General features: G+C 48.3%; 1 protein-coding gene and 1 pseudogene across 1 annotated transcript; one reads left to right on the forward strand and one right to left on the reverse strand.

The window, feature by feature from the left end:
* Positions 1 to 2,615: 2,615 nt before the first annotated feature.
* On the reverse strand, positions 2,616 to 5,374 carry LOC124089752 (hsc70-interacting protein-like; annotated as a pseudogene).
* Positions 5,375 to 7,763: 2,389 nt separating this feature from the next.
* On the forward strand, positions 7,764 to 22,137 carry Spata3 (spermatogenesis associated 3). The gene is made up of 3 exons (XM_058577511.1): positions 7,764 to 8,668; positions 18,682 to 18,821; positions 22,075 to 22,137. The coding sequence occupies exons 1-2, from the start codon at positions 7,855 to 7,857 to the stop codon at positions 18,792 to 18,794; spliced, it is 927 nt and encodes a 308-aa protein (XP_058433494.1). The 5' UTR covers positions 7,764 to 7,854; the 3' UTR covers positions 18,795 to 18,821; positions 22,075 to 22,137.
* Positions 22,138 to 22,909: the final 772 nt, after the last annotated feature.

Genomic DNA, 22,909 nt, shown 5'->3' on the forward strand with positions numbered 1-22,909 from the left:
AAGTGTGTGAAATTCATAAAGTATGACTATTTTGCAACTTAACTTCCCCATTTAACAACATCCCATGAACATCTTTTTTTATATATTTATTTTTTAGTTGTAGTTGGACACAAATACCTTTATTTTATTTATTTATTTTTATGTGGTGCTGAGGATCGAACTCAGGGCCTCACTCATGCTAGGCGAGTGCTCTGCCGCTGAGCCACAACCCAGCCCCATGAATACCTTTTCACGGCAGGCAGTGCTCTTAATTGTCCAGTTCTTTATAATGTAAGACTTTTAGACATGAGGAGATAACTGTAACTCCCTGAATGATTCTTTTCCCCCCCTAGGCCCAACAGTCCTTCCTGTATCTTCCCTGGTTTTATCACCAGGGATGCTGACACTCTGAGTTCTGTTTGTGGCACTCCTGGGGAGGAACTAGTCTCAACTCTGCAAGTTAGCAAAGTGGGACTTTGCTCAGGGGGGGGGCGCTATAGATGCAGTGCAGGCATTAGACTGTGGGGTCCAACCCCTTCCCTGGTACTCCTCACTCACCAGCAAAGTGGCCTTGGACATGGCCTTGGATGTAGCTTGAACTTCTCTGCAAAGCTCCTATTGTAACACAGGATGTGAAAGCAGTAGTTACTGTGAGGATCAATCTGTCACTTCGCCACTAGATGGCAACCTCTTCACGGACAAGAAGACATGGCTATGCCTGCCGGGTCACCATTATAGCCTTATAGGATGCGCTCAAATGGCTGGTGTATCACAGGCATTCAAAAACCTTGTGCTGAGCAAATGACAAGTGCAACAGAAAAGGCGAGCGTTTTCAACACCTGGGAGCTAGGGGTCGGTGGGAGGGTAGAGGGCAAGTCCTTGCTCTGTACTTTCTAGCTATAGGACTTTTTATGTTTCTCACTGCTGCAAATTTATACAACTTAGTAGTTTAAAATAATGCAAATTTGTTACCTAACAGTTCTGTAGGTTGAACTTAACTCTCTCATTGGGCTAAAATCAAGGCATCAGCAGGGCCATGGCCTTTTCTGAAGATGGAAGAGAGAATCCATTCCTCCCCCCCTTTACAAGTTTCTATGGCCCCCCTCCCAGCCCACTCATGCTTCTCTCCTCCATCTTCAAAGCATACCTGGACATTCTTATGCCCCCCCCCCTTTTAAGGACACTTGAGCCCACCTGGGTTATCCAGGACAATCTATTTTTATTTTTTTTTCCAATTTGAAACCATATTTTATTTTTAACATAACTAGAAATATCCAATAACTATATATTTTTAAGCAGAAAACTTTCTTTTCCTTCTTATAGCATCATTAGCAGAAAAAAAGAACATTTCTGATTTTTAGAAATGATACTGTGTCTCTAAGAAAATGAAGACTATCTGTTGTATTGTGGAACTTAAAGTCTAAAAGCACAGGACACATTTTCAGAAGAGTAATTTACTTTTACCCATTTATATTCGTAATATTCGAGTATAGTTAGGTCATGTATAATTAAGACAATCAAATCAGGAATCCAAGAAGAAACTGTTCTTCTTGAGTTAAGCACAGCACACATGAGATTTTGAGAACATACATGAACAACAACAACAAAAAAAGAACACCGGCAAGCCCAAATCCAAGTATAAATGGTGTTTTTTTTCCAAGGGTTTTAAAAGCATGCTCCATTAGCATACAACTTTTTCTCATTTTTGTAACAGATGCAGTTCTGTTTACTCATGTACAGTAAAGGGTTAGAACCTGTATAAATATATTAGAAATGTACTACTTTATAAATGTACTCCAAGGAATTTATCATTTCCTTTATCTTTGCAGGGACAAAAGGGAAAAAGAGGTGGGGGTATGGTTGCAGTATTTAAGGAAGAGCTGAATACAATAATGAATCTTCATGGTGCCAAGAACTCCATAATGAATAACCAGGCTCTCATCTATTTTATAATTCATGTTAGATCAAGCAGTTAATTCCTTGTATGGTTACCAATAACTCAAACCATATACTCTTCAAAATACAAAGATCAATAGGTACTTCCTAAATAGAACACCAAACACTAAAAGGAATCCTTCCTTCCAATGTTTTTTGACATCACAAGATTTTGCTAGAGTGGAAGTCTAATAACATTTAAATAAGCAATCTCATGGCTAAGAAAGAACTACAGCTCTTATGGGTATTATTCCACAGCTAGGATATGTATTACATATTAAATCAACCCCAGCATTAAATATGCTTTGCACAATTATGGTATGATAGCAGTGATGATGCTAGTGAGAAAAGATTATCTTTAGTTCAAGAAGGAGGGAAATACAAGAAGCAGAAAGCAGACATAGTTGGACATTTTCTGATGAGGAAAGGTAAATTTTAAACATAGAATATAAAAAGAAAACTACTCCCTTATTTCCCCATGGTGGAAATAATATGAAGCATTTATTTGATATATTGAACAAAAACAGAGCTAAGTAATCCAACTCCATTGCAGCATAACTAAAAAAAAAAAAGAAAAAATCACCTCTTCAACACAGTGTAAGATTTAAATGCAACCTGCATAAGGGCACATGTCATATAAAATAGTAAGACTGCTGCTGCCTTACCAAGTACTTCCAGTCCCTACCCAGGTTAGAGTGAAATACTGGTGGTCCCAATAGTTTTATTGAAATTAATCATTTAAAAAATATTTTTAAATGACAAATCAAAATGCCTCAGTCTCAGTAACCATATATTCAACTGAAACTTTTATCTATGTAAATGAGATTTATTTACTTCCCACTAGTAAGTCTTTATTTCACTCACGTTACAGCTATGTATTTTCCATACTTAGTATCTGCCTTGCCCAATATCAAAGAAAAAAATCCAAAATGATTAGTAAATAAAAATGTAGGAAATAACACCCCCTTGAGTTTTAAATATTTTTAAGGTTTAAAAAGTGTTTTAAGTTTGTAATTCCTAGTAGGAAAACATTATCTGAATGAACACCCTAATGGCAAACCATTGTAAAATGCTTCAACTGGATTTGCTGCAGAGGGGTAGGGATTATCTTCAAAGCACCCCAGCTCTCCTGAAGAGGTCAGAGGTGCACTGGTTTGTATTATTGCGACAGCCATTAAGTGATCTAGGTTGCTTTTCCTTCAGTAAGGGTTTTGTCAGGTGGGCACTATGCTTGACCTCCAAATTTGGCTGACAATTTACTGATGAGATTCATAACCTTTGGGTTGCTTTGATATTTTGACATATTTGCTGGGTTCTGGGCCACATCCTGGAAGGCCACCATAACTTCTGGATCCCGCATGGCTGCAAGAACCTCCGGATCACTAAGAATTCCATTGAGCCCAGGCATTCCTGCCATTCCGGGCATGCCCCCTCCCATTCCAGGCCTTCCTCCAGGAAAGCCACCTGGAAAAGAGCCAAACTGAGCTCCTGCTTGTCCTCTGGCTTCTTCCTCCCTCTGGGCTCTCTCATGTTCTTCTCGAGCCTTCTTAACTCTTTCTATTCTTTCTTTGATCTCTCGCTCTTCACGTTTTCGCTCATATTTTCTCCGATGTTCAGCAATTTTCTGGGCCCGTGGTTGAACTTCTTTCAGCATTGCACTAGCATCATCATCATCATCCAGTTTACAGGCAAGAGCAAGATCATGGGCTGCTTCTTCCCAGTGGCCCAAAAGTCTGTGGGCTTTCCCTCGCCACTTGTAAGGCTGAGCTGAATCGGGATTTATTTCAATGGCTCTGTCACGGTCTCGAATGGCAGCATTTGGCTTCTGTAATTTGATGAAGACACTGGCTCTCCTGGCATACAGAATGGCCAAGCGAGGATTTAGCTTGATAGCATCTGTGAACAAGTCAATGGCTTTCTGTAGTTCACCATCATTCAGGGCTTCGACGGCAGCCCCTTTCTTTTCATTTGCTTGATCCACCATCTCCTCGGTTAGCTCCGCATTTTCACCTCCCATTTCTTGAGGAGCATCATCAGTGTCTGGTTCAATTCCACCTTCATTATCAATTTCTAGATCACTTTCCTCACTTGATGGCTCATCTCTCTTAATGTTTTCTTCCGACTTCTTGCTATCTGTTTTTTTCTTCCTTGGTATTTTCTTCTGATTTAGGTTTATGAGTAGCAGGTGGTACTTTACCCCCGATGCTCTCCACCCACTCTCTCAGGAAGCGCATCTCCTTGGTGTGCAGGACGCTGCTTACACATTTTCACGAAGGCCTGAAGCTCGCTCACTTGGCGGGGATCCAGGGTCGAAGAGGCAGGCGGAGGCGGCTGCGGCCGGTTCCCAGGCCCGGGCGCTGGCTCAGCGTGACCGCGCAGAAGGGGCGACAATCTATTTTTAAATCGGGATTAGCAACCATAATTCTATCTGCAACCTCACTTCCTCTTTCCCAGATAACCTAACATATTCTTAGGACCAAGGGATTAGGATGTGAGCATTTTTGAGGGGCCATTACGTTGCCTTCCACAGACCACAGCAATTATATAACCTCCAAAGTCTGTTTCTTTTCCTTTTTTTTTTTTTTTCCAATACTGAAGATGGATTCCAGGGCCCTCACACATGCTAGGCAAGCCCTCTACCACCAAGCTACATCCCTAGCTCTTTTCATTGTATTTTGCGACAGGGTCTTGCGGAATTGCACATGCTGGTCTTGAACTTGTGATCCTCCAGCAGCAACCTCTCAAGTAGCTGAAATTATAGGTATGTGCCATTGCACCTGGCCGTCTTTTTCTTTATAAAACAGAGATCCTACAATGGTTGTAGTGCGGGTTAAAATATGATGACTCTATTAGTTACCTCTTGCTATGTAAAAAATAACCTCCAAATTTATTAGTCTAAGCCAATTTCATTTCATACCCTTTCCAAGGATCAGAAATTAGCTAAGCACAATGGCGCACACCTGTAATCCCAGCAGCTCGGGAGGCTGAGGCAGGAGGATTTCGAGTTCAAAGCCAGCCTCAGCAAAAGCGAGGTGCTAAGCAACTTAATGAGACCCTGTTTCTAAATAAAATACTAAATAATAGGGCTGGGGATATGGCTCATTGGTTGAGTGCCCCTGAGAGTTCAGTCCTCAATACACACACACACACACACACACACACACACAAACCAAAAAAAACAAAAGGAAGGAAGGAAGGAAGGAAGGAAGGAGGGAAGGAAGGAAGGAGGGAAGGAAGGAAGGAAGGAGGGAAGGAAAGTTAAGAGAGTGGCTCAACTGAGTGATTCTAGCTCAGGTCTTTCACAAGCTGCAGACAAGATATAAGCCAATCCCAGTTATTAAAAGATTGAACAGAGCTGAAAGCTCCATCAATGACTGATGGCAGGAAGCCTCTGCTTCTTGCCCTATGGCTTGCTCTCCTTTGGGCTACACGAGTATCCTCACAATATGGCAGCTGGCATTCCCCAGTGATCCAAAAGAGTAGAATGCAAGCCACAATATATTTTGTTTTACCTAGCCAAGTACCTCTGTATAATTTAAGATAATTAAATAATTTTCAAATTTATAAAATTTATCTATAACCTGAACTTAGTTTGGTCTAGCTCCGCAGTGTCCACACATTATCAGCAGAATCCCTTCATCAAGTTAAATGTCTCAGGTAGCCCAATATGACTTCCAAATACAAGGGCAATGGCTCAAATAGGAGCAAAGCCTGGGGACCATCTCAGGTGTGTCTCTCACTCCTCAGCTTACAAACTTCTGGGTCAGTCTTTCATCCAAGCAGGACCTTTTCTGACTTTCCAAAACTGGAAATAATTGCTTTTATGAAATTCAAAATGGCAAGAGGACTCCTGTCTTCTCAGACGTTTTTCTTCTTGAAGTCCTTTATTTTGAAAATATTTTATTAAAATTTTTTAATCAGTAAAAGATGGAAAGAAGAATTACTCATTCAATTAAATGTAAATTCCCAGCCCAATCTCATTTTGACCTTAAAACCCAGAAGTCTTTGCAATCCAAAAACCTAAAACAATTGGGGGCTGGTCCTAGGTGCTCCTCTTCCCACACTTCTCTCTCTTCCCTCCCTAAGTCTCTTTCCCCAGTCTTAAGTCAATATTAATTTCCAGAAACCAGTGTGTGATGGAGAGTCAGCCCCACTGCCTGCCTCAGGGAGTCAAGGTACTATGGCCTGGCAGGCATCTAAGAATAGCAGCCAGTTGGGCCTGGGTCTAAATCCCAGAACCACCACTCGCTAGCTGCCTGAATTTGGACAAGTTACTTAACCAGACTGAGCCTCCATTTTGATGTCTATAACTTGGGAAGGCTGCTATCTCCATTTCTGGGTTGTAAAAAGATGAGATGCAATACACCAACACACAGGAGGACCCCCACAGAAATAGGGGCGATTATTTGACACAAACGAGAACCTGTTAAATATTCCTGGATTTCCGCTCAGCCCTTCCCAAGGGCTGATTAATTTGGTGTGTGACTACCCAAGTTTTATTTCCCAGCCTCTCTTGCAGCTGGGTTGGTCACATGGCATATGAATGGAAACAACGCTCCTAATTCCAAGTCACTCCCAGGACAGAAGGCTGCCTCCCCCCACTCCCTGATGTCTGCTTTCTCATCCTTCTGCTAGCTGGGAGCTGAGGGGTCTTCCTTCTCTCTCTCTCTCTCTCTCTCTCTCTCTCTCTCTCTCTCTCTCTCTCTTCCTCCTTCCCTCCCTCCCTCTGCCGTGATGTGGCTTAGTGTGCCAGGGGCTGATGTCAGACTTCGGAGAACTTTGTCCAAATGCAGTTGAACTGACCATGAGCAGCAGAGTACCACCCACAGGCCGACTTTGGGCTACCTTTGCCCATCAGAGGTAACAGAGCAGTTCAAGGCAATGTTTGAGGAGTCTCTATTCCTTTCTGATCTGGTTTTCCCAATTTTGGACTCTGATAAAAGCTGGTTTAGAAGGCAAAGATGAAGGCATGTGTAGGGCTCCTGCCTCCCCACAGTAGTCCCAATTTGAGACCCCCATGCTCAGCTCAGCCTGCAGAAAGGACAACACCTGTCTGGTGGGGCTGCCATCCTGGATGAAAGCCCACCCTCACTTTTCACTAGGGGACGCAGCTCCAGAGTCTGGGGTTTTGGGGTTTTCAGTTCACAGGTTTACAGTTGACCAACTGATTTATTAGTCTTATTTGTATGTTTTTTTAAAAAAATATTTTAGAACTTAACAAAGCTCATTTTCTTAGAAATTAACAAAGGGACAATTTCCCCCACCATTGGAGTTCCAGTCTCAGCCGTTGTCCCAGGTCCCTCTATCCCACCTCCCCAAGCTCCCTCTGCTCACCCCATGTGCTGGGCAGCTAAGGAATTTTTGCTTTTTGTTTTGTTTTGCTGAAAATATTGGCTGACATTTTGACCAGACTCTAGTACCCACAGAAGACAAGAAATGAAAGGACCCAAATGTCCTGCAACCCCATGGGTTTATAATAAATAGTACAGGACCCTGGTTCCCAGATCACCCAGAGAGGAGCCAGGCTGGGTGCAACCAGACCTGTCTGCCAGGCTGCAGCCACCCAGAATGGCCACTCTGTTCCTCAAGTGCCTTCCATAAGTTCCAGGTACAGAAAGTACACCGTTTTAAACACCACAGGTGCACAAAAATCCGTTTTACTTGAAGGCTTGAGCAATAAAAGGTCTATCCACGGGATAAAAGGATGTACCTTTTAAAACTACACACATACAGAATGATGGAGAAATTAAACAGAGTTCGCGTTACACTAGCATCCAACAGCAACTCCCCTATGTTGGAAGATTTCCAAGGAACAAGGGGGCGGAGGCCCTTGATCATGACAGGAAGAGGTAAGGCGCAGGGGTATTGTGACATGCTCAGCTTTTCCCTTGGCCAACCGAGGTCCAAGCCCATTGGGGGCAGGGGAGCCGCCGGACCAACATGGAGCAGCGGCCCAGGGCGCAGCCTTCCGTGGCCCGGGAGAGCTCTGAGGCGCAGCAGGAGATTCTAGCCCAGTCTATCGAGGGCCGCGGCAGGGTGCTGCTGGTAAGAGAGCTCTGGAAGCAGGACGATTGCTGCAAGGATCTGCAGAACTTTCCAGAGCAGGCCTCAACCCATCAGCTCACCAGGTCCTCGTCCACACGAGCCACCATAGGCCACAGCACCTCCAGTAACTGCACCAGGAGGGGACTTAAGCGCTCCGGCGACAGCTCTACGGACAACTCTGAGAACAACGCCTACTACCCGGCCGCAAAGTCCAAGCGCTCCGCGGAGAAGGCGGGGAGAAGCCGGTGCAAGTACGCCGACCCACGCGAGCCCGAGACGCCTGGGACCAGTCCTAGGACCCCCGGCCCCGCGGCTGCCGAGAACCCGGCCACGAGCTGCCGGGCGGTGGGGCAGCCCCGGACAGCGCCGGAGCAGGGCGCGCAGCTGCTCCTGGTGCTGTGCCGCGCGTCGGCGCTGTGCTCGCAGCTTCCGCGGCTGCAGCTGGTCCTGGAGCAGGTGCGCGCCCGGGACTGCCGCCCACCCGCCGCGCTCATCGGGATCCTGGTACTGCCGCAGCCGGACGAGGAGGCGGAGGCGCGCTGCCTCCTGGAGAACCTGCTCTGCGGCATCTTCGCGCAGCACAACCCCGCCGTCGAGGTGCACACCGCAGTGTTCTGCCCCGGCCGCCCCCAGGGAGTCCTGGACGTCCAGCGCGCCGCCAGCCAAATGCGCAAGGTTCCCTTAGCGGATCGGGGGACGCAGATGGATGGTGAGGGGCCGGAGGGCTGGGCTGGGAACATCCGGTTGCCGCGGGTGCAGGGATGGAGGGCTGGGGCGCTCAAATACAGAGTTCGGTCCCCTGACCCTGGTGCCCCGCTGAGTTTGGACAAACCCCGACTTCACAGCTCTTCTTATGGAGCCTCTAGCAATTTTGGGTACGGTTTTGAGTGATGAACCAAAGTTCTTACCCCCAGGTGTACTCGCTGAGGCAATCTAAAAGCGTTTGAATTAATTTAGTGGGCTACACTGGCCCTTCCCACAGCTTGGGCATCGTTTCCCACTACTGGCAGTTACGGTTTTGTAAGGTTCACAGTGGGGATTTGTAGGACCGACAGCCCTCCTTTCCTCTCCACAAGCACTGATTGCTTCCTCTGTTCTTTGATGGGGTTCTTTAGTCTCCTCCTCCGTGGAATAACAATTACAATAAAAACAAGCCTATTCGAGAGCTTTGCACTTCCAATCCTCACAGCCTCCCTCCAGGATGGAACTCCAGTGCTAGCTGACCGTCTTCCTGGCAACCCTCCAGACCTTTCTGAGCAAGGGAGCTGGGCCTGAGGACCTTAGTTAGTGGACTCTTTAGGGAAGCAGAAGGGATTAGGGAAGCTCTCTGGGTAGGGTGGCTGCCTTCTCTGTGGAAGGTTCCCCTCCTATGTGACATGTGAGGGTGATAGGCCAGTTGTTTTCTGAGATGTCATGTAGCCTGAAGAGTTTCAGGACAAATGGTGGCATGTTTTGCCTGAGAGCCCAGGACACATCCAAGAGTCCTTCTGGGTGGGTGGGATTTTAACAACCTCAGTTCTTGCCCTGACACCTAACTTCACATCCGCTTAGACTCGTTCCTCTCACTCCCTTTAAGTTTAGTCTAGGAGAGTCTCACATGGCCCACACTCGTGGTTGGGAAAGCCCCTCCCTACCTATTGGCTCTCCCAACTGTGATCCTCGGCAAAGGTCAGAAATACCTGGTCTGTCTTTGGAAATAGCCAGTCGTGATGAAAGTCTTTCAGGCTCCTTGTCCTCATTTCCCACCCTTCCTTCAGCTGGTCCCCATCCCTGTCCTCTACCTTCCCCCTAGTTCAATTTAAGCAGCTTGCATTGAGCCCCTGCTGGCTTTGACCCTCCTTGATCTCCACAATCAGGGGTTGGGGAACAAGAAAGGAGACAAGGCAAGACAATAATCCTAATCCATGCAGGATGTGACGCACAAACAGGTACTCTGGGGCTCAGAGAAGAACCCATGGCTTTCTGCTGGGGATCTCAAGAAAGGTTTTATGAAGAGCTGGATCCCCTTGAGGGGGATCTTGGCCACGGAAAGTATGACAGAGATGGGAGGAGGTGGTGGAGGGAAAGTACTTCTACAAATGTGGGAAAGTTAGGCATGTTAGACCTCCTCCCAGCTGGCTAGAGTTGGACAGAGGCAGCAGCATGGTGGCACCAGGCGTGGGACAGTAGGCTGTGGCCATATTATAGAGGAGCCAGGCTCCCAGGCAGGGAATGTGTGCTCAGGCAGAGACAGTGTCCTGGCCAGGACCCATTGCTGTGCTATTCTTGTGCATTCTTCTGGAACAGCTCTCATCCTATGACTGCCTCTCCCTGCTTCTGGGGACCACCGTAGTAAAGAACCCACACATTTTTTTCTCCATAGCCATAGACACACTCCTTAGCTTGCCCTTTGTGTTTCCTCCATCTCCCTCCTGGGAACAGAGACGTGTGTCCTGTTTGACTCCTTTGGATGAAATGGAGTATCTCCTTCACGGCTACCGGAAAATTCTCCCTGTGTATATCTACCCCCATCTGACTCATTTAAACTAATGGTTCTCAACCAGGGACAATGTTGACACTCCCGCCTACTGGTAGGGACATTTATCAATGTCTGGAGACATTTTGGGTTGTCATGGGCAAAGGGAGGTGCTAGTGGTCAAGACCAGAGATGCTGTTAAACTTCCTGCAATGCTCAGGAAAGCCTCCCACACAAGGAATTATTCAGCCCAAAATGTCAGTAAAGCCGAGTTGAGAAACCCTGATTTCAACTGGGTGGAGGCCCACAATCCAAGCCCACTGGTGCCTGAAAATCCAATTTTGCAGAATTAAATCCCTTGGGATTTCCTGACCTGTATGCTAAATCCCAGTGGGGTCCCCGGGCTAGGTCCCCAACCTCTCTGGTTCTAAATGGAATCCCCTAAAGAGAACTAGTGCTTCTGACTTCAGGGAATCACTGCTGTCTTGTGGATTCCCCTGCTCCCTCCTTACTCCAGCGTCAACCAAATACAACAAACACCATTGATCTGAGCTTCCCTCCACTCCTCATGATTCATGCTTGTGTTTGGTTTCTTCAGTCTTCTCATTCAAGGAATTTGCAAATGTTTTTAGTTTTTTAATTCGTTGATTTTAAAGCTTATGTAATTATCTGATTCCATATTGCCTTCTTGGGTCATGAAAAGACAGAACCCTGAACTAAAATTAACCCTGTCCATGCCTCCAATTAACCTTCAAAAGTAATTTAACTTCTCTAAACATCAATGTCCTCTTCTTCAAAAAGATAACCATTAAAGTCTTTGCAGGCTCTGGAAGCCCTAGAACAGGTTCTGTAGTTTCACAGTTGGCTTGGGTCTGGCCTTGGACCCCTTTGAATTCTTTGTATCTAACTAGCTCTGAGCAAACCTTGTGGTGGGCACGAGCATCCTCCCCTGGGGGGCTACAGGCTGGGGTAGGCCTGGTTTTCTCACCTGTGGATCGATGCGTCCTGCGGCAAGTTCTATCTCCTCTGTGAACATGACTCACGTTGCAAAGTGTGAAACTGAGCTTGTCGATTCAAAATGCTTTTCCCTCTTCTGTCCTAAAATGAAAATCACGTTAATGTAGATGAAGATCATAGTCTGTTGACCCAACCAATGCGGGTTTGGGAATAACCCCTCAGGTTTTGCCATTGTAATGAGTTTGAGAAAAATGTTTGTGTTCTGAGCAGCAGATATGTTTTAAGGGAGAGTTTTTCAAAAATTCAAAGCTTCTTTTAAAAGTTGGAACAGCTCACAAGCTCCCGTCCCACAGTGGAGGAGAGCAGGCTTTGGAGGCTGGGGAAGCTAATCAGAAATGATAGAGGCTGTGGGCTGTGGAAGGTCAAGTGCTCAAAGAAGCCCCAAATCTTCAGAAAAGTTACACGAAGCTTACTAAAGGCATAGTGAAGATGGATGTTTGTGTCTCGGCTTTTGTATGTGGAAATGGGTGATAAAGCTGAGTGTCCCATCAAGGGTGTCTTAGAGCGAAAGAGATAGGTCACTTGGACCAAGGAACACACCCGTGATGAAGAGCCTGAGGTGGTGTTCTGGCCGCAGAATCAGGGGGTCCAGTTGTCACAGTTCCCCAGGCTAAACCAGGCCTGCAAGGGGCAGAGCAGAAGCAGCCCTCTGCCTATCCTGGCAGCTGGGAGGAACAGGGATACCAGGTTGGTGCCTGCAGAGAAGACTGTCCCGGAGCCCTGGCTGTGGGAGCCACCCTGGCTTTTGTGACCTCACAGGGGGTATAAACGACTGTTCTCTGGGACCTGGGTTCAGTCAGAGACCAGGGCTGAACACCTAGGGCAGAGGGCAGGGGCAGATGGCCCCTCTAAGAGGGAGCCCAAAGATTAGGCAGCTCCATGTAGGTTCAAGTTTAGGTTAAGAGGAAACACCATGAAGAAGAGCAAGAAGAAAAAGTCCGAGGCCAGACCACCCAGGCACTCGTCCATCTCTCCACGGGGCAGCTCCGACTCTAGCACCTCCCAGCAGCCCAGCTCTGAGAGCACCCATCCCAGCCCCCAGTCCACAACGCAACCATCCAAGTGCACCACACAGCAACCCAGCCCTCAGAAGCAGTTGAGCCCCAAGAGCAGCCCAAAGCAATCCGCGTCCCAGGCCCTCCCAGAACCGGAAGCTTATCCATCGTCTGAATACCTGTCGTCCCCCCACACCAACAGAAAAGCAGCTTCTTCACCTAGGAAAGGTGGGCAGACTTCTAACTTCAGCAGTTCTAGCCTTCCTGTGGATGGGGTTTCCGGGCTGGTTCTTGTAGGTAGGGGTACGTGGTGAATGTGTTCTGGAACTGTGCTTGTGGAGGGTACAAGATTTTTTTTTTTTTTAACCTAAGAGACCAAGATTCCTGAATTTTGTCATTTCTCACCATCATGAGTCTCGCTGGAGACAGTCATGCGTACATATAATTTGGCTTTAGAGTAATACTAGCTCGTTAGGAGTCAGCAGTACAGTGTGAGTGCAAAAAAATTAGAGCCAAGGGTACATATAGAGAAGTCTGTGGTTTATAACAAGGGAGGTGATCATATTGATTTGCTGTCTTCATCAGGCCGTGCCTGGGAACTATAAAAGATGACTAACAAACTAGCCCAAAGAAGATAGTCCAGGTGATGGAGGGTGAGAGGAGGCAGGGGAATGAGAACCATTTGGTGTATGACAATTTATTGATGGCGTTGGAGGACACATTTGTCAGAGGAAGATGTGAACAGTCTTTCTGTGTTGTCCCCAGAAGTCTGACTAAGGGCCATGGAGAGGCCCAGACAATATCTGAGATTCCCAGCTAAATTTTAATTTCAACAAACAGCAGAGAATTTTTTATATGTGTGTCCCCAAATCATGGACCTCCTGTTACATTTTTATTTGCTAAAATGGCAACATTACCCATGGGAGACGCTAGAGGCAGACAGATTTCTGCTCAAGGTAAAAAATACTTTGCAACAGTGAGTGGCTGTCTAGGAAGAATGCTCCTGACTTCTCGCCTAGTCACAAAGAGTCTGAGCAAGCGTGGGTATGTAGAGGAAGTTCAGTGGCATTCAGGAAGCGGGCTGTCTTGTACGACGAACGCGATGGCGCTGGCTAACTGCATTGATATCGCACTCAGCGCAAGCCCAGCATCAGCTTGATCTAGGTTTGTCGGCTCACCCGACAGCCCTAGAAGGAGGCACTACCTCGTGGCCATTCTATACATAAGGAAACTCATAGGAATCAAACTCGCTCTGGAGCAGGCGCTTGTAACAGTGAGAGGGAAACTTGTTCTCTTCTCCAGAATCCTCATTCGTAACCACAGCTCCACCTTTCAATTCCAGGAGGTCTTGTGGTCTCCCCAGGAGGAAGAACACCCTTCTCCAGGCTTCTCCTGCACCTGCCGTGAGCCAGTGTCATTACCATGACCTTCAGCCACAGTTCATTCTTCTGGGAGGGTAGCAAATGAGAGATGCAAGTGAGGGTGCTAAATCCAAGAAGTTACTGTGACAACAAGACTCCTATAGCTTAGAGTCCATCCTTGACATATGGCAATGGTCTTGAGTGCTCTACTGCATATTGTGTATATTGTGAGCATCAACTATGGACGCAAACATTTCTGGATTATGACCTTCAGAGCTGGTGTCTGTAGAAAGTAAAACATTTTTGTTGTTTTGTTTTTTTGGCAATACTGGAGCTTAACCAGAGCCTTTGCACATGCTAGGCACATGTTCTATACTGAGCTACACACCAGTCCTGGTCTACTTTTCTAAATGATCAGTCTGTGTGGAATACCCCAGAACTCTCACTTTTCATTCCTAAATCTTTTAATGAGTGCCTATAACTCACCCCAGGAGGGAATTCAGCTTACTGAGGAGGCAAAGCAAGACATATTGGTAGCTCATTAATGATTATAGCAGACACTCTACACCTTTCTTCCAAAGGAATTTCCCCCTTTTGAGTCCAAGTGAGAAGAAGTGTTGGAGATAGGGGATGGAGGTCTTTAAATAAAGGAAGTCAATTTCTAAAGCCAAGCCTTTCTATAGGCAAAATAGTGTAGCTCAAGAATGTGAGAGTCCTCCAGTAGTGTGACTGTCATCAAAAAGAGGGACAATAGTGAGCAAGCAAGGTTGAGGATCTGGAAAAATCGGAATTCTCACACGTGGGGCAGGGGGTCAGGGGACAGGGATTGTCAATGGTGCCACTGCTGTAGAACTGTCTGGCAGTTCCCCAGAGGAATGTGAAGGAGCCATATGATCCCACTCCTGGGTGTACGTCCAAGGATTAAGAACACATCCACACAGAAGCTTACACATGGGTGTTCAGGGCATCAATATTTATAATAATCAACAAGTGGAGACAATCCAAGTGTCTGTCATCCAAAGGAGGATAAACAAGATGTGGTCTGAAATAACCACAATATAATATTGTGGAATATTCTTCAGCCAAAAAAAAAAAAAAAAAGACACTCTGTTCTCATGCATGCCACAACGTGGATGAAACTTGGGCTAAGTGGAAGAAACAGATCCCTCCCCCCCACACACACACACACACATTGTCGGATTCCATTTACATGAAATGCCCAGAATGGGCAAATTATTCTCAAAAACTTGAGGGGACTAGCAAATGAGGAATGATGTCGTGTGGGGTATGTTTTCTTTTTCAGGAAATGAAAATGTTCTAAAATTAAATAATGGTGATGGTCCTACAACTTAATGCCAAAAACCACTGAACACTCTTAAAAGGCTAAATTGTGTGGTCTTGGAAATACATCTCAATGTAAAACTTTTTTTAAAGGATAAGTCTTGCCTTCCCCACTTCAGGAAAAGTATGTGATGAGTTTGGTCTAAGCTGGAAAGATGCTGAGTTTTCTGGTTGACCAGTGTGGCTACACAGACCTGGAAGAATCCCTAATCCTGCAAAATAGCGAGGAGAGGAAAAGGCCTCAAGTCCTCTCACCCAACAGCAGAGGGCGCCAACTCCGAGTTCTGCTGGTTGCCATCCCAGAAGACAGAATTTGGGAGATTTCCTTGAGGGAAGAATTTCCAGGACCATAAACCAAAGCAGTGGTTGTCTTAGGGAAGAATCAGTAGTCCCCAGATAAATGGAGCACAGTACCTCCGATTCCAGGAGTCTCCGTGCAGCCTCATGGAGGGCTCAGTCACCTGCTGTGTCATTTTTGTCAGTGCCTTGGCAATAGTTTTTGCTGACTTTAAAAGTTAGAAATTCCCTCCATCCCCAGTGCTGCAAAAAAAGAAGAAGAAGAAGAAAAGAAAACCAGTTATCCACCTTGAGTCAAAGTTTTGTTCTACGATCTACTTGCTATAGTAGCACATCCTTATATCCTTTGAGCCTCAGTTTCCTTATTTATAAAATGATACTAACAAGATGCCACTTCACAGGATGTTTGTGACAGTTAACTGAGATGACCAGTGAGGGGAAGGTATAGCACACCGTACAGGTGTAAGCAGCGGCATTGTCAGTATTTTATTTTTTCCAGGTAGACGGCTCTGGAACCCAGACATTCTCCCACGTAGCTAGTCTCCCCTCCTGCTTGGGAAGGGCTTGTGCTGTGGGAGGGCTGCTTTCCTTGGGCGGTTCAGTCCCACATCCTTGAGGATGCCTTGGAAAGCTCTCGGGTTTCCCTGGGAACCCTGCCATGGCCACGAACGAACTGCGTGTCTGTTGTGGGCCTTCTAGAACTGTACTCCAGGTTCTCCCCCGGCCTTCCCAGGGCAGGTGCATCCCTCATCTCTCTCCTTCTCTGTCCACCAGGGACTCAGACCCAGGTGGGCACTCAGACCTGCTCCTGTGCCGTATGTCCGGGCAGCTTTGCTTGCTGGCGTCGTCTGGGGCTGTGCCACAGACGCATCTTCGATGTCCTTCTGCCTCAGCACTGCCAGGCCATGTCAGGGAGAGGACTCCCAAACCACCTCACCTTCTACAGGTTCCTGAGCGCGTGCGCGGCTAGAGCCTGGGAAACCCTTCCCAGAGCCAGGCTCTGTCCCTTGTTAGCAATCACCTGCGACATCTGGAATTATGGGCCAGAAGGAATGTCCCGCCCTCCACTTGCCTTCTCTTGGGCTTTGGGAGGCAGGGGCCCTTTCTGACCAGGCCTGTTCCCTGGGATACCCACCCATCTGCACAGAGAGGTGCCATTGCCTTCCTTCTGGAAACTGCTCCAAAGTCATCTCACTCTTCTCTTCTCCATAGAAGCCCTGCCTTCCTCAGAGCACAATCCCTCCCAGCCCTTCATAACGTCCACGCCCTACAGGAGCTTTGTGAGTAAACGCTCTGGGTGGCCTTTTACCACCTTCCAGGCCTTCTCCATAGACGGGCCTTCAGTTTCTTGTCCTGCACAGGAGTTTCCTCTGGAATTTAGTGATAAAAACTGACTGTGACTCATAATCTCCTCCAGGTGATCACAGGACCCCAACCCCTTCAGAGCATGTCAGGCGATTTCGGGGACGGCAAGGGTCATGTGAGCCCAGGCTGGTCTGCCAATGGCCACGCCCCACAGCCTCACCCACAGTCTCTGCCCCACTTTTCCTCTTCCACAAACCCACCAAAAGAAATGTCCTGGCTGCTATTGCCCCTCAAAAGAAGTCCCCTGTTCATGTCAGGAACAGGCTGAAGATGCCCACCCCCAGATTCTCCCAGTGCTGCCCGGTCATTTGCTTGGGTTGGAAGAGGGATGTCCACCCACACCCAGCTCTGGGTCCCTCTTGAGCAGCCCCATCTGTACTCCACTGAGCAGGCCCTTCTCCTGGGAATTTCAACCCCCTCACCCAGGAGCAGGACCCCATCCTCCGCCCTCATCCCCCTCCTCCTTTCAGCACCCCCCCAACCCAGTCCTTCCTCTGTTTATGGATGAGAAACACCATCTCCAACCTAAGAGAAGCTAAGAGATACCAGGGTGTCTGGTGCCTGCATCCAGAAATACTTCACCGCCTAGTGAGCTCCATCCAGGAAGGACCCGCCCACCTCTCACCATGCCCAGTTCCTCCCACGCCTGGTGTGTCCATCCCTGTGCAGCCAGATGGTGCCATGAGTCCTCATGGGGTCAAAAACCAACCAGTGGTACTGAGGGGAACCAGAACATTTCCCTTAAAATGTGTGCAGCTTGCCTGGTGAGCTGACAGTACACGATTAGAAATGAGGACGCGAGGTAAGAAGTGCTGTGCCCAGCAGAGGTTCCAGGAGTGTCAGAACAAGAGAGTACGTGAGTCTACACTGGGGGCCAGTGTAGGTCATAGTGTCCCCAGTACGTGAGCTGAGTCTAAAAGGATCTCGGGATGCTCCACTGCTTAAAATAAAAAGGGGAGAACATTCCAAATTCAGGAAAAGGCAAACAGAAGGCTCACCATTAAGAAAGGAAGGGGAAGGGGCAGGGCTAGTCTGGCCAGGGTCAGCTGCGTAGCCTTAGTTCTGTCCACATGTGAGCAGCTGCTTCCATACTCTGCATTGCCACTGAAGAGTAACGTTGGCTTTGGCGTAAAATACACAGCCACAGCCGGGTGCAGTGGCACATGCCTGTCATCCCAGAGACTTGGTGGCCTAGGCAGGAGGATCACAAGTTCAAGGCCAGCCTCAGCCACTTAGCAAGACCCTGTCTCAAAATGAAAAATAAAAGGAGTGGGTTTGTAGCTCAGTGGTAAAGTGCCCCTGGGTTCAATCCCCAGAACCGGGGGAAAAAATACACATTCACATGAGATAAGAATCCCCATTTTGTAAGATTTTTATCAATTTTATCAATATTTATTTTATCAAAATAGATATTGCATTCTTAAAATGCCTGCCTTGCAGTGACTAGAGGAAGTGTGGATTTTCCTTACCTCCATAGTGGGATGTGATATGTTGTTTCCTGAGGTTCCTCATCTCTAAAATGAATAAAATGATAGGACCTACCTCATAGGATTGTTGTGAGGCTTGAAGTTGACATTGGGTGTGAGATGTCTAGCACAGGGCCTGGCACACTGGGCCTCAACCGCCGTCGTCACCTGCTCCCCTCCTGGACAGCTGTTGTCCCAGACCAGTTTATCCTTGGGTCCCAGGGGTCTCGCAATAGGGTGTCTTGGAGAAGGGGTGGGGGGAATAAGCGTTCTTTTAAGAAAAGATCAAGAGGGTCCCCATATATTTGTGATGGGTAATCAGTCCACCCATCCTCAGGGAAGGAACCCCATTGTGGCCATTTCCTCCTGCTGCAGACACTGGGAAGCCCTCTTCCCAAACCCCCACTACCTGCTTTGCTTTCCAGATCTTCAAGAAAACGCTCATCTCGGCATAACTCCCGAGCTCCAAGCCCTTGGGTCTGTTGCTGTGGCTCTGGGGGCCCTGGGAGCTGCCTACTACATCATTGAATCCCTGTGAACAAGCCCCCAGCCCAAGGTCCGGCAGGTATGAAGAGCCCCTGTCCCTTCTGTGAATGGACGTGTCTGCAGGTGGACATGTCCCCCACCTCTCAGGGAAAGCTTGAGAGTGAGTGACTCATTTCTGGCCTCAGGGTGAGCTGGCATGGCTCTCAGGAAGCCCTGGATGCCCTCAGATCATGACAAGACCATTGTTAAGATCATCAAAACAACCGGGCATGGTGGTGCATTCCTGTGGTCCCAGCAGTTTGGGAGACTAGGGCAAAAGGAGACTGAGGCGACTATATTGCAGGATCCTCTGGGGCCGGGAGCATGCCTTCCACAGCCACTGTCCGCCCATCCTCCCCTGTCTCGGAGGGCTCCCTAGGAGCAGAGCCTGAGACGAGGACTGGGGTGAAGGTTACTTGATGCCAGGAGAGGGCAGTTGAGGGGGCCAGAAAGGGCAGAGAAGGTGCTGAGCATGGAGAGGTGAGGCCCCAGCCAGACCCAGGCAGCACCGACCAGGAACTACACCACAGAGCTGCACCTCTGGTGCCCCTGCGTCCATCAGTCTAGAGGGCAGGAGGTCAGGAGGGTGTCTTTTGTGGAAAAGGCAGCTCCCTTTTGGCTGAGGGCAATCCCTGGAAAAGGGGGCAGCTCTGAGCCATTAACAGCCAAAATTCACAATTCTCAGCTCCAGAGGCACCAGCCCAGAAAAGGGGCTGGGTGAGGCACCAAGAGCATCCACAGTGATGCCCGTGGCCAGATTCATGGGAGGTGACAGTGCAGGGATCATGAGAGGCATTTCAGCCCACCCCCAGGCTTCCACTGCTCACAGAGTGGACAGGTAATGGCCATAGTCATGCATGATGTTGGGAGTATATGCTCAAGATATCTCAAAACCAAGGAGGTAAAGCCCAGTGGGAGCTCAGCACCCTCTCAAGGGAGGGCTCTCAAGGGCTCCTGCTACCTGTCCCAGGGACATTCATGGAATAGTATTAGAAGCACCTTAAGCTTTAGGAAATACCACAGCAGTTAAGAGTCTGTTTCCTCATCAGTAGGTAGGGAGAGCATCGGTGCCCTCTTCTTGAGTTTGTTGGAAGGGATATAGTGCTGAGGCACAGAACTGGGGGCTGGAGGGTCTTGTACTGCTGCCAACACGGTGGTTGGAAACGTGCTGACTTTGAAGTTGGAGCTGGGAGCCTCCCATTTTGCCTGCATTGCCTGAAAGCTGGGTGTCAGGGGCATGTTCTTAACCCTCTGACAGTCACTGTCATCCCTTGTGGGGAGAATAACTGCCCTCTTCCTCTAAGGCGATGTGTGAGGGTTCACTGGGGGAAGTATCTGGGCCAGGGCTGTTGCCCGGGGTAGTAGGTTAGTGGCACTGGCCTTGGTGACAAAGTCCACCAGTATTCCTGCAGACTGAATCCAGTCTTCACTACAACCCCCAACTGTATGCGTGTTGTGGGGTTCAGGTATTCAGGTATGCTGGGGGCTTGGATTGGGAGGTCATTGCTGTTGTCACTCTTGAACCCAAGAGTTTAACCCGTGTAGTGTCTCAGTTTCACACAGCCCTGCCTCTTCTGCCCCCAGCAGTGACACCTCTTTCTCCTTAGGTCAGTTCTCATTAGCCCAGGGGTGGCCACAGGTCCTTGCCTGGATTCAGGGTGAGAGTGTGGCTTTCTAGAGGTCAGATGACATAACCCAGGGGACAGATGCTAGTGCAACTGGAGAGAAAAACTGTGCTACTAATCTGACCCCACATGAATCACATGAGACAGGGGCCTTTCCAGCATGGGTGGAGCCCATGCCTGGTGATTCCGATGATGCAGCCTTTCCCCATGTAACAGGCGGCTTTTGCCAAATTGCTGGTCCTAATGACTGCAGGGACACCAGCAATAGGTCTCAATGCTGACCAGCCTCCAGCTGCTTGAGATGTGTTTAATGGAGCTCAGCAGGCCCAGTGTCTTCCAGGGCCCCTTCTGCCAGAGTCCAGGCTGCAGGGTCAGCTCCCCTGTTATTGAGGGATGCTATGAATCTCAGGGTTGGATGAAAGCACCACAGCAAGGAGCAGCAGAGGCCTTTGAAGAGCCCAGAAGTTTGTAATTAAGAACAAAGGGATTGAATTATAGTAACTAGATTAAGCCAATCTAGATCTACCAACCCAGGCTGGGCTTGGGTTGCCTCCCCTAACCAGGCGCAGGAGGAATGAGCATCCAAAACAGCATATACATAGCCGGTCACAATGGTGCATACTTGTAATCCCAGTGGCTCTGGAGGCTGAGGCAGGAGGATCACAAGTTCAAAGCCAGCCTCAGCAATTTAGGGAGGCCCTAAGCAACATAGTGAGACCCTTTTCTAAATAAAATACAAAAAAGACTGTAGATGTGGCTCAGTGGTTAAGTACTCCTGGGTTCAATCCCCAGTGCTCCTTCCCCCACAGAAAAAAAAAAGAGAGAAAGAAAACAAAATGGCACCTGCTGGCCAGGGAGAAATGAGGTGGGGGTTGGGGAGAGGGGGCAGCTCAAAGCTCCCACTGCCACGGGCGAGAGGTTTGTAGCTGTGCTGCGGATGTGTCTGCAAGTGGACTGGATGGGCAGGTCTCGCTGATTTAAAGGCCCAGGAGGTGCTTTAACCAGTGAAAGTCACCCCATAGGGCATGTGGAAGGACTGGGGTGCACTGTGGGGTACCCCGAGTCTTTCTGAGCTCTGAGGCTTAGCTCTTACTCCCTACGGAAGGGAAACAGGGAGTTTGGTGTCCTCCTCTGTCCAGAGAGTTGAAGAACCATCTGATGACAGTAGCAAAGCTGCCTCCTCTTTGAGGAAAGATGCTTCTAGAATTTTCTTTCCTAAATCTTGGTGAACCTTTCGATCCACACCTTCCTCAGAGGATGGTGAAGCATTACAAACAAAGGGCTCCCTTCCTGCTCCTCCTGTGCGTCCCCGAATGTGGTGCGACTCAGCACCCTGGCCTAGCTTGTGGGGGCCCTCGAGGAAGGAGGGGGAGACAGCACATGGTGACATTGAGTCAGATCCAGTAGATGCCAGGAGCTTTGTGAAAGTGTCACAGCCTCAAGGAAGACGCCGTTTCCATGTGGCTTTTGTGGGCTGAAAGGACACGACATCATGAATGGAAGAAATTGAAATCCTGAATAACGTATTTTTCCATAAAAGGATCTTAGCTGCTCAGCCCTCACCCCTGAGAGTGTAAAACTGGAGAGGCACCAGATTCCCGCTCACAGAGAATTGTGAATCGTCTGAGCCAACGGCTCTGTCCTTATTATTATTTTTTTTTCTTACAGATCCAGTTTCCATCAAAGGATCTCACTTGTCACCAAAAAGAGCAAAAAAGAAAAAAAAAGGGAAAAATAATCTTGTGTCTTTAGTATGTTTTATTCAGAGATACAAATGGGCAGGGAGGTAAGTGCGGGGGCCTTGGGGACTTTCTGAGCCACATGTAAACCACAGGCCCAGGTGGAGTACTTCCTCTGTGCACACACAACAGAACAAATTGTTTGAGCTGTTCCCACTCAAAAAGCAGGAATTATAAAACCTATATAACCCGCCAGCTGCACTTCCATTGGGTGGGAATCCCAGCAGTGGGCGTGGAGGAACGCACTGGCACATTTCCAGGCCTTCAGGACAGAGGCCCTGGCCCCGCAGTGCGCTCTCTAGGCAATGGCTGTCCTGCGATGGGGGCAGCCCACAAGCTACCTTGTGGTTAGTCCTGGCCAGTGCCCAGGGGCTGCCACATCTAGCTCCTGAGCAGCCAGGTAGAAGTCTCAGTTCAGCATGATCCCAGCAAACACCAGTAGGAAAGGGGACGTCAACAGAGAAGGGAGAACAGTCATTCCTGGGTTTAGTGGCCACTGGGAGCAACTGAAGCTCGATCCTGCTGGGGCCACCTTGGAAGGTGGTGGACTACAATGACAAAGTAATCCAACCCCAGGAGGAAAGATGGAACCTTGGTACACCCACTGGCGGGAGACTGCTGGGAGGAAGGGGGCTAATTCCCCTGCACTTTTGTACTCTGGCAAGGAACCCCCAACCCCACCCCAGGCACAGAAGTGCAATCAAGGGAAGGTGGGGTAGAGACAGGATAAGGACAACCCTGAAGGCCATGCCCAGGGGACCTGG

This window comes from Marmota monax, unplaced genomic scaffold, assembly GCF_021218885.2.
Source record: "Marmota monax isolate L192 unplaced genomic scaffold, Marmota_monax_Labrador192_F-V1.1 WCK01_AAM20220418_F8-fsc00041, whole genome shotgun sequence".
Classification (NCBI taxonomy): Eukaryota; Metazoa; Chordata; class Mammalia; order Rodentia; family Sciuridae; genus Marmota; species Marmota monax.